At 22.7% G+C, this 18,910-nt stretch overlaps 1 protein-coding gene across 3 annotated transcripts in view; it reads left to right on the top strand.

The window, feature by feature from the left end:
• The window catches only part of LOC112591052, an 85,775-nt gene extending 67,188 nt beyond the window's left edge, over positions 1-18,587 (top strand). Inside the window, exons 1-6 of one of the 3 annotated variants that reach the window (XM_025334705.1) lie at positions 6,158-6,221; positions 6,463-6,671; positions 6,849-6,984; positions 8,053-8,186; positions 11,898-12,117; positions 18,289-18,586. In XM_025334705.1, the coding sequence (XP_025190490.1) occupies positions 6,465-6,671; positions 6,849-6,984; positions 8,053-8,186; positions 11,898-12,117; positions 18,289-18,350 (759 nt within the window). In that variant the 5' untranslated portion in view covers positions 6,158-6,221; positions 6,463-6,464 and the 3' untranslated portion in view covers positions 18,351-18,586. Of the gene's footprint in view, positions 1-6,157; positions 6,222-6,462; positions 6,672-6,848; positions 6,985-8,052; positions 8,187-11,897; positions 12,118-18,288 lie in introns of those variants that run through there. The other 2 variants (XM_025334703.1, XM_025334704.1) reach the window with 2 other exon arrangements.
• The last annotated feature ends 323 nt before the right edge of the window (positions 18,588-18,910 follow it).

An 18,910-nucleotide genomic window follows, 5' to 3' on the forward strand; every position in this document is an offset into this window, starting at 1 on the left:
TACAGAACACTACATACGCTTATACGGATATGAAAAAAAAATCCGGAGAAACTGTTCTGCTACATCTAGAAATTAACGCGTTAATGAGTAAGTAATTTTAATAGAGATTTTTAATTTGAATTCAATAATAATATTCATCAAATACGATGAAAAAAGTTTCTGAGTAAGAACAATATACTTGTATCAAATCTAATTACATCAATAAAAAATTCAAAAATAATTCTTGGAAATTACATTTTGTTACACAATTATTTTATACTTTACTAATAAACATCATAAAAGTCCTGATGCCTACTCTTTGTGTATTATCCTCTAACCCTTTTAGAAGGAACGCACGCTCTTCTCACCGGTTTTGTTTACAACTAATTAATGGTTAAATTTACAATAAAATGTATTGAATCAAAATTAGACACCATAAAATAATCTTATTTTTAAAACACATATTTTGTAGTTAGTACAATAACTCAAATAAATTCAAATTTATCATTTTTATATTTAAAAAAACTGCCAATCATACGCTAAAATAACTAAAAAGTAAAAATAAAATTTAAATACTTAACAGATAAGTTAACATATTATCATATTAAATTATGTCAATAATTTTAATAATCATAAGTTATAATATTTTTGATATGAGCTATGATGATATAATTGAACAATTTATTACTGGAAAACGGAAGGTAGAATTAATTTCTACTAATAACAAACTTAAAATCATCAAATCTACTGTAACATGAAATCGACCAAAATAAAAAAATTATATCTAATACAGAAGCAAAAAAATGTTGAAAAATTAGACTATAATAAACTCTCCGCCTAAAATATATTAAAAAATTTATATTTTGTAGAAAATTATAATTTGAGCTAAAGTTTAATGTTTTAAGTTTCTGGTACGATCAATATATTTTTTAATTACAAAACAAGAACAAAAATGGCTTAGGACATGCATAGTAATTATTATACTCGTACGTGTGAATATCCAATATTTTTAGAATTTTACTTAAACTTCAGTTATTTATAAAGTTACTTAAAGTATACAAGTAATTTTTTACTATATTTTCAAGTATAAAATGTTTAAATTAAACATTTTTATTATAAAAATATAATTTATATTATTATTATTTTTATTTATTATAATTAAACGAGTTTTTAATAAAATATTGTAATTGTATTTTTGATTATAATAAAACCATACGAGTGAATTTATATTAAAAAAAATCGAAAAATAAACGAAACATTTTGAAAATTACAAATAACTATAAATAATACAAAACAAACTAAATTATTTTGAAAATTATACTATTAATTTATATTAATTATACTAAATTACTTTCAAAAAATAGTTTATAGATTAAATGATACCAATCCAGAATACAGAACATATTTCTTAAAATCAGATTTATATTAACTTTTCGAACTTGATAAAAAAAAAAAGAAATGTATTTGTAATTTCTACTAAAAAATTTGAATTAAAATTAATTATAATAAAAAAATGAAAAAATGTATTTGTATCTTTACCTTCAACTTCAACGTAAATTCAACCAAATAATAAAAAATATTTGATGAACGTTGATGAAGGTTGAGTATATTTAATTTTATCACGAAAAATATACGATTATTTTTTTATCTATCATTAATGTAGAATACATTTATTTCGACATTTATTATACAAATAACTAGGCACGTATAAGTTACAAATGCACCAAAGTTATTATTATTATAAATATAGATAATACATATTATATTTAATGTTTATGGTTTGTTTTCTGTCAACAAAATTTTCTAATGTTTTATCACTTTTTTACGATATTATTAATTATTTATACAAAGTGATTTAATCGAACAAAACTCATAATTTCAAAATCTATTAATGTTTCTGAAAAAAATTTTTAAATATATTTTAAATGAAATAAAACTACTTTAATATATAAATAAATATGTTTTAATATTTTTATCGTTAATTTTTCTTTTAAGTTATTTTACTTTTTTGAACGACAACATAACTTTTTAACTTCATATTCTAAAACATAATGTTTTGAAGTATTTAGGTACATAAAAATCGAAATTCGAACGAGTAGCTTATGAATTATAAGTATTTAAAATTTTGACGAACGGAGTGGAAATATTTATTAGTATATTATATTTTATGTATATATATATATATTTACGGAAATACCCCACAAAATGATGATCTACTAATTTGCTTACTAAAAGTATAAGTCGTTTTAAAAAGTAAAATACTTAAAAATAATAATAATGATAAAAATATTGAAAAATATATTATTTGTTTTAAATGTTGTTTTCTTTCAACTAGAATTCGCGTAAGGAAAATATTTTCAAAAACATTGACATATTTTTAAATAATTTAAGTTCAACAATAATAGAATAATTTATTATACAATACAATTCCAAACGTATATTTTTATTCAAATCAGATTTAATATGTTATAATTATAGTTATTTTTGCAGACAAACATATATCATAAAAGTACTCATCTCTATAAAACTCACATGATTGTTCTGATTATTTTCGATTTAAAAAAATAATTCTTATTTTTACAAACATAAGACTTATTAACAATGTTGTCAACATGTGAATGATAAAATCTAAAAAGAACTATAATAATTCAAATATTATTTTTTTAAAGTATTTTATTTCAAGCTTAGATGAACACAATTACCTGGTATAAACATTTTGAATGTCTAAAAATAAACCCTTAATATTAATATGTATAAATACCTAAAATTAAGCTTCAATTTTATGTAACTATTTAAAAGTACTCCAATAACTAAAATAGATGTAAATTTAGATTCTTTGTTTGATCGTTAACAAACTTTCAATTAAATGTGATTATAATGTACATTTATGTTTAACATCTTTTAATATCGGCGCATCTAAATTAGATCCCAGGCTCTAGAAATGATTACAGGTATAATGCTAGTTGGGTTTCAAATGTTATTCGACCTACGTAGTACCATAACACTTGAACACTGTAATTCGAGCGATTGTCAAACGAATTGTTTGTTCAACGCAAAACCATTGTATGTATGAGTATAAGTTAATTTGACACATAAACATTTTACGTAACTGAATTGTAACCTATTTTTAAAAAACTGACATGCGTAAAAATTGTATAAATCATATTTTGTCTTGCATTGAAATCATATAATTAATGCGACCAATGACTGTTGCGTAAGTATGTCAACTGCTGAACCATAATTATATTAATTTAAATGTAAGAATCCTGGACCTAAAAATATAATAATATGTATTACTAAAGTAATCCGGGACCCGACTAGTGTAGTAGCACTTACCTTAAATATTACTAGAGCCAACTCGGATGCATTCATTAATATATGTATTATAATTGTTTAAGAGTAAGAAATCAGACTAAAAGATGACTTAACATTTTTAATATCTTATAAGAAGATAATATGTTTTATAATGCTAATTAAAAATGTAATATGAGCCCTTTCAGAAACACTACGTATTGTACACGACGAGTTTACAAGCTATTATTTTATTCATTGTTTAGTCTAAAGAACATTTGTCAATTGAAATAAAAATAATATGTTACTTGATTAAATTCTATAATATAAATAAAAGGGTCCTATCACTGGATAGTTTCCCTGATCAATGTCTCAAAGTTAAGTTTTTATAATTCAAAAAATAATTTAATAATAAATCATATTAATTGCTTATTGAATTTTTTTTTTTTTTATTGCAAACCGTAAATTTATTTGTTTTTAATTAAAAAAAAATAATAACACAAACAATAATAACTAGATATTATTATTATTTAAATAATTTAAATATAAGGTACGATAATTTATTAATGATAATATAAATAATTTATATTAAATTTGAAAAATACTAATGAAAACAAAATTAAAATATTTCTGAACAATACTTTTCATGATTAAAATTATACACTTATTGTAGATGAAAAAATTTTTCGGTAAATTGTGATGAGATCGTAATAAATTCAAAACACTACAATTGTGATAAAAAAAAAAAAAAAAAAAACCAATAATTTGTCTTTTAGTAGGATATTGATCATTTTTTAGTAAGTTAATAATCTAAAAATAAAACATTTTTTTTCATTACAACATAAAAAAAAATGAGTATTAATATATATCTAACGTTTTATGAAGTAACTCTCACTAAATGTGAATATTTCGTTAATAAAACCTTAAATATATATGAAATATTCGTAACTATAAATATATTTAAATACTACTACAAAACTGGACGTTTTTAGTTACAAAGTCATATTTGTTTATTAAATAATAATATGACTGATATTATATACTATGAAAAAAATATAAAAATAATAACCTGGTATGGTGGCAAAAACTCCCAATTCCTATTTTATTCAAACAATTATTAATATAATAATTTCTAATAAGACCCTTAATCAACTTCCTGATCAATACTTCCAGCATCACTTTTAGCCTCATCTTACAAATTTAATTAAGACGTTTTTTTTTATTAAATGGAAAAATGTTAAAACCTTAATACTTGCAATTACTCGAGTAAATTAATATTTTAGTTATAAATATTTATGTCAACAAAATATTGTAAAATTCTATCAACAAAAAAAAAAAAAAAAAAGTGATTTATTCATCAGTTTTTTTATAATAATACGTTTTGTTTTAAAATATGCGTCTTTAACAACTAACAAGACAATACACTTGCAAAAAATTTATAAAAGTGACCTACTCAATAGCGAAGTACCTCACATAAGACAATTTTTTCCATACTTTCATTGTTTCATAGCATATTTAATTATTAAAATTCATACTTATCTAAATAATTTATTGAATATAAATATTTATCAATAAATTTTTATAGTACAAGTAATGTTTTAAATAATTAGTCTAACTATAATCAAAGATTTTTAGATAATCAAAATAGTAATTTATGTATAAATTGTATAGCAAAAAAAAAATAATATCAACTATAAAAAAATTTATAAATTTGAAATTTAAATTAAAAAATAACAATTACTGATAAATGTGTAATATTATAATATATTATAACGTATTTAATTTATAAAAAATTTATTAAGCTGAGATATTTGAACATTTTTTACTAAAATGTTTACTAGATTCACTTGACAGCTCATTTCAAGGACTGTTGCCTCCAGATATTGATCTAAACAAAGATAACATAATATCTATATTCAATATTTGAAGTATTGACTTATTTAATGATGATGAATATTTCTATTATTTAATCAACAATTAAACTTGGAAAAATGCAATCAATTTTGTTTTTAAAGAAAATTAATTTTACAATGAAATACATTAAAAAATTTTTACCTATTAATTATTATTATATAATTGTAATATTTTCTTTTTTTTCAATCAGAATATTTTTTTCTCTCTATTGGTCCAATAAGTTCTAAATTTTTAATATCTATCTACAATAAATTAAATATTTTATCAAATTGATTACGTTATATTATTTGAAATAGGTAGTTTGGCTGAAAATGCAATGTATTTAAATTAAAAATTCAGAAGATTAATCTCTTTAATTTGCTGAAAAAATACTTAACGACTTAGAAACAATAGACAAAAACTATTCTAATAGATATAAAAGTACTAAACAACAGTTATTAAAACAGACTTTGAAAAAACAAAAATACGATCCCAATGCAGCATACTGTTTTCTTCTTAAATTGGCAACCTAGTCAATCGGTGAACTGCTACACACTAGGGCATCTCGCCAAAAACTGTTGTCGGTTTTACATATTTACACATTCACAATACTCTCAGGGGATAGTAGTATTAGCAACCTTCAGCTAATATAACTTTACCCTTTTCAAAATATGTTAGTTAAGGTTTTCAGTTGATTCTCATTATTGTGGTTATTTCGATTTATTTTATATTTATTGGATATGCTTGAAACTCAATACAAATATTTATAATTACAATTCAAATTGTATATCATCAATTAGAATATAGATCTGCATAACTCTCTGAAATTATGGAGTGATTTGTATATTATTTATATTAATTAGAATAAAGAGAGAAATATAAAATTAAATTACAAAAATAAACAGATAATTAAATAACGTATTCATAAATTAGTATCACCTAGCTTTAACTTTGTCTATCTTGTTATGAAAAAAAACCTAAAGACAAATTTTTTTATTTTAAAAGTTTGTCTTTTCTTGATCTATGAAAAAACAGTTGGCGTTGTTTAAAAAAAAAAAGTAAGTTGCATTGCACATGTACATCTTTAAAGAGATGACATTTGAAATATATACTTCATTATTAACCTTCTCCTTCAGAAAACCCAATTTAAATGCAAGGTTATGAAATATTTAGTAATATAATATCTTAGTATTAACTGTATTTAATATCAAACTCGTATTATAAAACAAGACTTAAAATATATTATCTCGTGTAAAAAAAAACAATAAAATTTAAATCTAAATTTTTAATTTGTTACAGGCATGGCAACGTGTCTCAAAGACGTATTTATTGAAGTTCCAATAGCAATTAGAGAAGGTACAACTGCGATACTGCGATGTGACTATGACTTAGAACAAGAAGCTTTGTACACGGTCAAATGGTATAAAGGTCGTCAGGAATTTTTTCGTTTTGTGCCTAAAGAATTGCCGCACACAAGAGTGTTCCCTTTGGCCACCATAAATGTAGACGTAAGTATAGCATATGCAATTAGTATAGTGTAGTCATTTCCAGAATCAGCCAAATGGAATCACTGATAAACTTCATGTGGCTCGTTGCCATCATAAGTTTTCACACACCTACTTTTTTTCGGGTGAATTAATTAAACTATAAAAATGTAAAAAAATATTTTGATTATTTTTTTTAAGGTCAGTGAATCGGGACCAAACCAAGTGGTACTGAGACAAGTGACGCCTGAATTGGATGGCAAATACAGATGTGAAGTTAGTGCAGATGCGCCAACATTTCACACACAAATTGTAGCTGCTTGGATGCACGTTGTCCGTATGTATTATTAAAATATCGTAAATTTATAACATACCAACACTCATAAAAAGCTTAAAAGAAATATTGTTCTTTAGACATTAAAAATATATTATTTTTAAATTTAAATTGGTAAATGTAAAAATGTGCCAAGTTGTAAATTTAGAATTTTATATAACGTTTTCATTTTTTGATAACTTATGTATGGTTAGTAAATTAATATATGTTAATTTAATTTATATAAATCAATAAAAAAGAGCTAAAAACGGCTATAGTAATTTTGCTTGTGGCTTGGCGTGACGCGTTGGCTACTACCAGTCGCGGAATGCAACTGAGAGTAAGTAACGCCACAGCTACTAGCTCCCAGATGGGTGACCACTCGGAATCATAGTGGTTAAAAACCTTGCCACACATACACGTGTTTGCAATCAATCGTAAAAATCGTAAAAAACAACCTAGGTACCGTACTAACCTTACCCCTACCAGAGTTCATAGTTCCTACAACAGCTAATGGTCCTAGTTGCCGGGCTGAAGTTCAATAAAAAAAAAAAAATTGCTTATAAGCTGTAATACATAAATGGTAGCATATAAACATTTACATTGAAATATACATTTCATAAGTATCACATGTTTTACAACGCTGTTGCTAAACCTATTTCACATTTTTAAATCAAATGAATACTTTGTTGCTATTTTTTAGATAGTTAGATAGTTATGTGTAATCAATCATTTGCTTATTATATTCGAATCAAATTTGATCACGTTAATATTCACTTAGTAATATTTTAATAAGTACACTTAATGAAATGTATTAATAAAATTAAAAACAAACATTTATAATAGAAAACAAGAAGAATAAATAAATAAAACATTTTCTTATAAAATCAATCTATCTTGTAAATATTATTAAGTACAATTCAAAATATTTATTTAGTTTCCGATTTGTTTTCTTTTTTTTTCTTTTTATAAACACTTTTTATTGAAAACCAAGTATTTTTTTCAATACAATTTATATAAATAAATAAATAAATACATTTTCAATTATTATGTAAATAATATAATATGAGTGTTGTATTATTTGTGTTTTAGGAACAATGGATGGCAAACCAGAGTTATATCTTGAAAAGACTCAGTACTCTCTCGGTGAGAAGTTAAGAGCAAATTGTTCATCACCGCCCTCAAATCCACCTGCAAATATCACTTGGTTCATAAATAATAAAGAGGTAGGTACAATAACATTTTATTATAATGAAAATAATGTTGCAAATATAGAACTTATATCAAGTCGAAGTTTACTATAATACACTACATTATATTATACAGCTTATAAAATAAATCTTTTGTATAAACACAAAATTTAAAAAAAAAAAATGATAGTTTTATTTAAGTTTTTTTTCATTGTTATTACCGACTTAATTTACTTAAAAAATTTACAACATTTACTATAAAATATATAACTTTAACTAGGTAGACATAAGGGAATGTCATCTTATCGTATAACTCCCAGCATGGTTAAATAATTAAACAAAATCCAGACTTTTTTGGTACGTTAATTGTTTTTTTTAAACGTATTCAAAAGAATGATATTTTAATTAAAACGTATTATGTTTATGTAAATTAGGTACTTTTTAGTTTTTAACCTATTCTTTCTTACGTGTAATACCCAATGGTCTTAAATCTGTTTGAGAATATCAGATAAAACAAATTTTAACTTTTCTGTTGATTCTATTGTGATTTGTAATTATATTATATTAAATTTATATAAGTTAAAAAAATAATTAGTTTTTTAACATGTAACACATACACAAGTTATACCAATAAATATAAATATAAACCATTAAAAATAAAACACCACTGTTATCTAACTATGAGTACGGTACATTAATTGTATTTAATAATTAATCACATTATATTTCTCATATAAAATATTTTACCTTGGTATAACATTTCTAATCAAATTATATTTACCAATGTTTATGAGTGTATCTCGTATAATATATTTTCAGACACTAAAAACGTACAATATTCATTATGATAATTTAATAATTATAAAAATATATTTTTATTACACTATTTAATTTTGTTCATATATATATATATATTATTATATTATAATAATATACTATTATATTTATTTATTCTATGATAATACAAATTCTATAAAAGTTTCTGCTGTATAGAAAATTTAATTTTACATTTTTCATAAGTTATTCTTACAGTAATTAATAAACATCGAAATACATAGTCACAGGATTTGTTTTAAAGTACCCAAAATTCAAATTTTGACAAAACTTATTCAAAATCACAATCGTTTATAAAATTGATTTTTAGTTCAAAACATCATAAATTTTAATGTTCAACACTTATAAATATAATAGAGGATTCCTCGTAAGTTGTAATCATAAGTAATATTTTGAAACTTATATTATATTAAGAAAATGTAATTAAATAAATTAAAAAATCATTTTTTTTTTTTACATTAAAATATACAAAATTGTTCTTTTAAAAAAAAAAAAAACTATTGTTGCTTAAATATTCTCGTTTTATGATATTTTTTTCTCCCAAATATTTTGAAAATTATTATGATTTATCTTCAAAGAACACCACTTTTAGTTGATTGAAGCATTTTTATTGATTAAAATGTTGATGATAGGCACAAAGAATTAATAAAAAATATATAAAATATACATTATACATACATAACTATATAGCCATATTTCATTACTACGCTCAGAGTCTTAAAACTTATAAAATATAAGTTATCAGATGCTAAAGAAATATTATTACAGTTTTATGTTAACGTTTAGTTATCATAGTATTCGTGATTTATCTGTTGAAAAGTTTTTTTTTAAGGTAATAACCAATACGGTATTTATTATTAACATTTCTATATACCTTTGACTGAAAAATACAACTAATACAAGTAATATAAACAAAGTAGATTCATTGCTTTGAATTTATTTTTATACGATTCGTTATGAATAAAATGTAGGTATATTTAAATACTAAGATTCTTCTTGAAGATATGTTTTTTGCTTTTATTAAATAACTATCTATATTTATTATCTTTAAAATCATATTGAATTATTTTATCAATTTAAGTTTAGAAAAATAAAATATACCTATGTTATAATTGTTTATATTAATAATATAAATTTAATTTAGAATATGCGTAAAGTAGTTGTACTATATATTAATATAAATTAAAAATGTAGGGCAATTTCAAAGTATTTGAAATAGATAACCAATCAATAACACATGATATAAGTATCCGAGTATACTATATAAACAAAATTCTTACGATATAAAATATATGTTATTTAAATTTTACGTCTAGTGATGATAATATTTTTAAAAAATTTTTTTGCATTATTATTATTAAATATAAAATTATAAAATACGTGTCAAAGTTAAAAACAAGATTCAAAATTCAACTCCCTTAAACATATTCATATTTATTGGTAAGTAGATATTACTCATACTTCAATATTTAGTCATTTATATTTTATAAGTTCATGAAAGAAAGTTCTAAAAGAAATACTTCAGTGAGCTGTTTATTATTATCATTAAACAAAATTAAATAAATTTACTTATATTAATATAAGTTGTTATCTAAGTTTTAATAAAATAATTATTTACAAAAATGAAAATATTTAGTAGGTATTTAAAAAGCCACTATTGCCATTTGTTGATTTTTATTTTTTATCGATCAAATTTAGTAACATATTTAAAAAAACAATTAACTTAAAAAATTTGCATTGAAATTTGAACATCTATATTTTATTTGAAACCAAGTTAAAAATTTGTGTGATAATGGAGGGGAGGGGGTAAAAGTTTACAAAAATGGAAATATGGTAACTGGCCAAAAACACTGATGAACCTCGCTACGACACTGACTACAAGATAATAGAAAAAGAAACAATAACATTCCTTTTTGTAAAACTACAACTCTAACGGAAGTAAGATTATGTAGCGAAGTATTAGTTTTAACCGAAACCTGACATTTTGAATGAAATAATTATTTAAGCAAGAAAAAAAAAATAAGAAAAGAAGACATTTTGTTGTTTTAAAATAATACCCTTCGTTTAGAAGTCTATTTGTTACATACACATATTTCCATTATATATATTAATATGAATCGTTTATTATCAGGACAGAGCGGGACAAATATTTACATTTTCTACTTTGAATGATTTTTTTTACATAACATTATTATTTTTTATTGAATAAGTGAACTAGTTTTAATGAGATACATATAAACACACATAAATATCTTCGCGTGGACTGCTACATAATTTTTATTTACTAAGCATATCTAATATCTATCACATAACCATGATTTCATTAACTAAACCTCTCTTTTTGTTTAATTATGAATTGTTTGAAAATAATGAAAATATAAAATAAAAATTGGACTTAAATACATTTTTTATACATTAGTCTTAAATTAACTTATAATAATCCATATTTAATGACTTTGATATTTATCTATACTATTTAAATTTGCTTTTTGATATTAACTAGTGGCTATACTTTTAATGGTGATATACCTTGATGAAATATAGAGATCAAAATGTTTTATAATACACAAAATCATTTAATTAGTTTTAAATCTATTGAGGTGCTTAATGAAATACCTATTATAACATTTACTACACAATATGATTTATAAACATTAATATTTACTTTATAACAATTAATTTTATAATGTATATTATATTATATATAATGTTAGTTTCTTAAAAAATATATAATATTAATATCAATACAAAAATATTTTCAACCAAACATCAAAGAATTAAATTTTAAAAATATAATTTAGATTTACATAAATTAAAATTTTTAAACTTAACTAGCGTACAATAAATTATGTTATCATAATAATATTAAATTTAAAATTCATTAAAAATATACAAAAATTAATTTTGTTTTAGTTGGGAAACGGTCGTATAATCAGAATACCATCAGTTAGGCCATCTGGTCAATTATTTAAGACTGTCTCGTCAATTGAATATGATGTTTTAATTGCTGGAAAGCTGAAGTTGAAATGCCAAAGCAACATATACCACGTGATCGGGTCGGAAACTGAAGTAATGCTGGATGAAGATAAACCAAGACTTGCATCTATTTTACAACCACATGGTCATTCGACAGGTAATCAGTTTAATTTTAAATGAAATTAATAATAAATATTCAACTCATATCAATGAAAATGAACAATTATATAAAACGTAATGAAAATTACTCCCACTCTTACAAAATATATTTTTATACTACACAGTAATACGAGTAATAATACATTGAGTTTACTTCAACAATACTGTATAATATAAGCTGAGGTTTTTAAGATAAACTTTAGTAACCATCAATACTATTATTTAAATAATACAGATTTATTAATGTCAACATTTAAAGCATAAACAATGTTAAAAATTAATATAAAAAAGCAAATAAACCACTTCAATTAATTGAGCTGAAATAACCATCACCTATTTAAAACTTTACTATACTATTCATACATGTAATATAATATGTGGTAGCACATGTTAGACGACAGCATTTGAAAAATGTAAGCTACACATATAAACTGACAATTTCACAGATATTGAGTTCCAATATTAATGTCAATTTTGACGAAACAAGATATTCAAAGAAAAAATCGAGATTTTCTATCAAATAATTGTATTTATATTACTGTAGTTCAAAATATATTAATCATAGAGACTAAAATTTTTATGTATATAATTATTTTCTATGCACCATAAAATTTTCGAAATATTTAGATTAATTTTAATCTATTGTTATTTTACAAATATATTAATAATATTCTATAATACTTTGATATTGACTTTTAAGTTATATGCAATAAATTTGTTAAAAATAGTTAGATCTACTGAATTAAAAAAAAAAAAAAAAAAAAATACTAATAAATAATAATAATATTATATAAGGTATCTGTCACTAAAAATCTATTTTCTGCTAAGGTTTTGATAGACTAACATTAATTTTTAAGTTTTGAAAGAAATGTATTGATTTTATAAAATAATGTATATTTGTTTGTTTTAAGACATTTAAAGAATATTTCTGGTAGAAAATTGAAACTAGTTTGTATTTTGGTCGGCCAAAGTAGAAATTTCTGATAAGTACTTAATAAAATAATCGTAGAAGGATGATAATGGAATATCTGTTAGAATTTAAATATTATTATTGAAAACAATTTTAGACGTTAGACTGTATCAACTTAATATCATTTTTTATTCATGGTATACAAAAATTTATCATTGAACTTAAATGTAATTAAACATCAAATATATTTTAAATACAATACGTACGTAGTTTAGCGTGGTCCGTGTTCCGCCGTTGACGGCGTGTTGACGAATAATTTAATTTCACAATATTATTACAATAGTTTCCAACATAATAAAATAAATAACAATATTGTACATACGGTTTATTTTTAGACGTCGTGTGCGTCGGTGTGTATCGGTCATCTTATCTACGTGTTATTTTGTATTGATTAATGTATTGTTATTACAACGAACAAACGTTTAATTAAATAATTTTATCTTTTATTTTTACCAATCATTTTTATACTGGCTACCCCCACATACTTAAGTAAAAGTATCAATGAAATGTTTATTTAAATCAAAATAAAAGCTATAATGTTCAACATTATATTTGAATTCCAGGGAGTGGCAAATACCCCGTCTTGCCCCTTCCTCCGGGCGCCCATGTTTCTAATGCTGTGACCTGCTTAATGCGTGATATGCTCTTAACTTACTGTAGAGCGATTAAATATTTTAGGGCGATTTAAATTTTTTATCTAAAAGTCTAAAATTAAAAAAAAAACTTGTTCTGATATAATATATTATCTTCAATTCCTTTAACAATAATATTAAACTCTTTATCTCTGATAGATAATAATATTTAAGATCCCTTACTAAAAATATTGAATCCAAAATTTATAGTGAACGTAGATATAAAGACAATGCATAAACAATCTCGAATATTTTATGATTTATTTAAAATTTAATTTTAACTAATTGTTTTAAATAAACAAACAATATTAATTTAGTTTTGGGAAAATGACCGAATTATTTTTAAAATTGTAATCATTGTGTAGGGTATTTAGATAGTAATATAAAATATAATAAGAATTATTTATGAAAGTCAAGTTTTATTTTGCCTTAAACAAAAAAAAAAAAAAAAATTAACGTTTCAGAAATATTAGTGAATTATGATTAATTATCTGACCAACCAGCTTGGTTATAGATGGAAGCCAAATATTGTGTGTAAATATTCCCGTACCCTTTATTGATGATAAACGAGAGAAAACTTTCGAATATATTCGATCATACGTGAGTATTAAAATAATAGTGACCTATAATACGGAGGTTGGCTGGTGTGGACCGTGGCTAACAAGAGTACAATCGATGTGGGTAAATTGCTTGTTTCCAAAAGTCATTGTTGGTTTTGACAGCCAACAATAGAGCATGTGGTTTAACTCGTGGCTATTTTAACGGTTCATTTTAGTACAATAAGTTCTCTAGTGAACTGACAGTGCACCGGTAACCTGGGTGGACATTAACGGTTACAAAAAGATTGGAACAAAAAAATCTAAAAAAAAAAAAAAAATGAGGCAAAAGGAAATGATATTGGTGATACCTCTTCAATAGACAAACCCGTGCAAAATGAAACTTTTTCAGAACACTGACATGAGTGGAATAACTGCAATCCCTCGGGAAATCAAACATCAACATGACCAGGTTATGTTGGTAGATACGCGAAAAGTAGATAGGCCGCACAGTCAACGGTATCATGACGGATGTATCATGAGGGAGAAGTGTTATTATACTTATATTTTGATTATTATTATTATTACTTTAGTGTTATACATATAGATATAGTTATAACATGGCAAAACTGATATAATAATAATTGTATGCATGTGTTTACATAACTAGCTACCTACACGTTATGGCAATTTTTTAAACCAGCCCTCGTGGAGTTTATTTGTTTAACAAATCAAATCCCGTACAATTTTTCTTTGAAATGAATACTCGTATGTGTAAGTTGGATGATTGAAGTAAGCTAGTTAATGCGAACTCTTTATTATTATCAAACGTGTTTGAATGTGTATGATTTCGGCTAAAACAAAATTTAAACTATTTTGTGAGTTTGTAAATTTATTCGTATTTGTTTTAATATTAAATATCACGGATATCCGATGGATACACAGCACAAGTTACAATTTAACTTGTGCGAAAAAATAGAAAATTTAAAACGCGAGGTGATTACATAAAAACAATTTTAATAATAAATATCCATATTATATTATTACACGATAATAATAATATAATGCGTTATAAAAGTTACCTTTACGAAGAACCGTTATTCTTATTTGTCATCGGTTTTAAAGGATTATGGTATTTCTAGCGATACTTTATAAATACGAACGTTATAGGTTGTGCGTAGAAATATTAACTTACGTCAAACTTTTATCACCGTATAAAAATGAATACATATATGTTTTTAATAATCGAGATATAAAAAATCTTAAATTTAGTATGTACTCCAAAACACTTCTAAATTCTACAAACATTATTAGAAATAATAAGGTTTAAAGAATAAGATTACTTTTTGGAATTTTACAACGATTTTATTTTAATCGTTGTTTATTATTTGATTTTTTTCAAATAAATATCTATGTGATTGTCTCTATACGTATCTCATCAATGTTTGTATGTATTTTCTTATAGTGACCCTCTGTGCTTATGATGGAGAATTTATATAACTGTATAACACTAATATATTGTGTATAATATTATAATATATTAAAATGTAATTAAATAAGTAAAAAAAAAAAATCAGGTACAGGTGAGTATACTGCAAGGATGTTAACTAGTACATTTATATTTTATTATTTTTAAAATTTAGCTTAAAAGTTAATATAATAATTTATTATAGTGTATGCATAATAGCAAATAGAATAAAAATTTCTTATTACAGTTTATAGGGTGGGTAAATATTTGGGAGATAAATATCATTGGTAACACTATAGCTGTCAGGACGGTTCCCTGAATAGTGTAAATATATTCGGACTAGCCGTACATGCGGAAAAATGACACTTTCTGAAACATTAGAAATTTTAAATCAATCTTTAGACTATTATTAAAAGTTATTATTGTATACATTCTACATTAAACTATCGATTGATATGATATTAAATAAATATTATCATATTAAAATTTTCTTTACAGAAAAATATAAAATCTGTTTTATAGGTAGGTATTTTATAATAGAACGACTTCTCTAACTTGTTTTTTAAAACATGAAATTTATTTATTTCAATGACTCGGTATATGATGTAGGTATTATAATATAATGAAAAAAATATTTTTTCGCTAATTTGTTTTTAATTTAAAATATGTATATATAGTGAATAGTATTATGCTAACAGTCAAATTTATATAAATACATACAAATTCAACATAAATAAAAGGCACATAATAAAATATAATTTATACTAAACAAAGGTGGACGAGTGTTATAATTAGTGCATTATTGGTCACAAAAAAGGATAGAAAGGGCTATGTGTCTGGTGTAAAAAAATAAAATAGGAGCTGAGTAAACCATATCTACCCTTAGGGAATGATGGCACTGGGTTGGTCATTGCTTAGTCGTAAAGTCTAATAGATCTCTTTTACGTATGAAACCTCGTGGGTCCTTTGAAATCCTTTTTCCCTTCCAACCTAATGTACCTATATGAAAATTTATTTAAATCGTCCTGTTTCTAAATAGAAAAAAAATGTAATAATTTAGCCATCTTTTTTTCAGAAATTATTTAAAACTTAATTTATAGTAAATTAAGAATAAAAATATATTTCCATATTTATTTATATACGTAATTTAGTAGCATAGTTATTATCTTATTGATTTTATATCAAATATTATCTCTACTATGGTCAATCTTAAAACAAAAAAAAAAAAATTATTTAGATATCAATTATTTTATATTATTTATTTATTTTGATATAGTTATCTAATATTTATTAATTGTATAACGTAATTAAATCATTTAATTATAATAATTTGATACTAAAACCTAAATACAGAACAACATTATATGTATAATTTGTTATGTTACATTAATACGTACAAAAATTATTTTAAGATTTAAAATAATAAATATATTTTTTCAATAATTATTTTAAGGAAAATACCATCTCTTCATTTGTATATACCCTTGTTTTACTAAAAAAAGTAATTTTAAATATTTAAGCACTTCTCATAAATAAATACTTTTGTAATAGATTTATATATTTTTTTTTTAAATAAACAAAAATGTTTTTTTGTTTAAATTCATACTATATATATAATGTTTTATATTAGATTATAATAATTTTATTATTTTTTTTTCTATTTGAATTAAAAATACATTTCATTGTAAAATAAAAATAACTGTTTTCATTAATTTATTTAATAATACATGCTATTTCATTGTGGTACTGTATTTATTAATACAACCATAACACTAAATTAAATACTAGCTAGTAAAAAAATATTTATGTTTTTATATTATGAGAAAATTCTTTCAAATCGAAAGTTTTGATTAATTATTATTATAATATACATTAAAATGATATTATAATTTATAATCATTACTCCTGTGTTAGTGATGATTTTGTTGATGCTGTTCAATCTTTGGTTATCATTATAAATATTTAGAAACCCTCACAAATATCGATTACAATCGTGACAATCATCAGGTAGTCAAGGCCATTATTAATAACATAGTAATATCATTAAAACTCTCGTCTAAATGGAGACACTTTATATTATGAATAAAAATCACTTATACTAAAAACTTTTTATTTAATAAGTAAAATATTATTTTTTTTATCAACAAACTCGTATTTTTTCAAAACATACAATTTAATTCTAAAATGTTTTATGATCCTTGATTTTTTATGTTTCATCAATGCCGATAGATCTACTATAGGCTTTTGTTATTAAAAAATGACTGTATTTTCAATTTTAAAATCTGAAACTAAATGTTTATTAATAAATATTTAATACCTATTGACAATTATTTTAATTTCAATTATAATAAAATCAAATCATATAATTGAAAATACTAATCTAAAATGATTCCAGAATAACTAATAATACACAAAACTAAATTATTGTGCAATTATTTGATAATTATTTTTGGATTTAGTATAGTCCAATCATAAATTAATAATCCTATAAACATTTTATGCTGTATAAATTAATAGAATTTATTGTGCCAAATATTAATTTATAATTGGTTTTTTTTTTCAGGATTAACATTATCTCCTTCGTCCAGTATAATCTTATTGATCACATGTGCGGTTATAAGGTAACGAGTCCAACGTAAAATGAGAAAAATGTTTCATTCGTTCCATGTAAAAATATAGTGTAAATTATTATTGTAATACATCAATTAAGTAAAAAAAATTTGATCATAATAATCCGTTAATATTTAATGGATTATTTCGCTAAAAATGTATGATAAACGTTGAAACAACATTCCTGCTAAAAATAACTTAATAATATGTTTAACTACCTAACTAAAAAAATACGTACATTATTAATAAAATTTTACCGATTTAGTCGCATATTTAGTGTAAAATATGTGCATCTATAACATATATATATGAATATTTTAACTCGAAATAATTTTTACTGTTAACCATTTTAGTCATAAAATAATATAAAAATGTACAAGCAATATATTCAACTGTTTATGCATTCATAAGATCTAAACTCATATATTATTAACAAAGAAATGTTACCAATTATTTTTTTCAAAATTGTAACCATTTTACTAGATTTGAGATAAATAAGTATAAAATATTTATATTCATTATATGTTAAATGTTTTATAACTTATATCTGCTGATATTTGACCCTTTAAAAATAT

Source organism: Melanaphis sacchari, unplaced genomic scaffold (assembly GCF_002803265.2).
Source record: "Melanaphis sacchari strain LSU unplaced genomic scaffold, SCAv2.0 Contig128_pilon_pilon, whole genome shotgun sequence".
NCBI classification, from domain to species: Eukaryota; Metazoa; Arthropoda; class Insecta; order Hemiptera; family Aphididae; genus Melanaphis; species Melanaphis sacchari.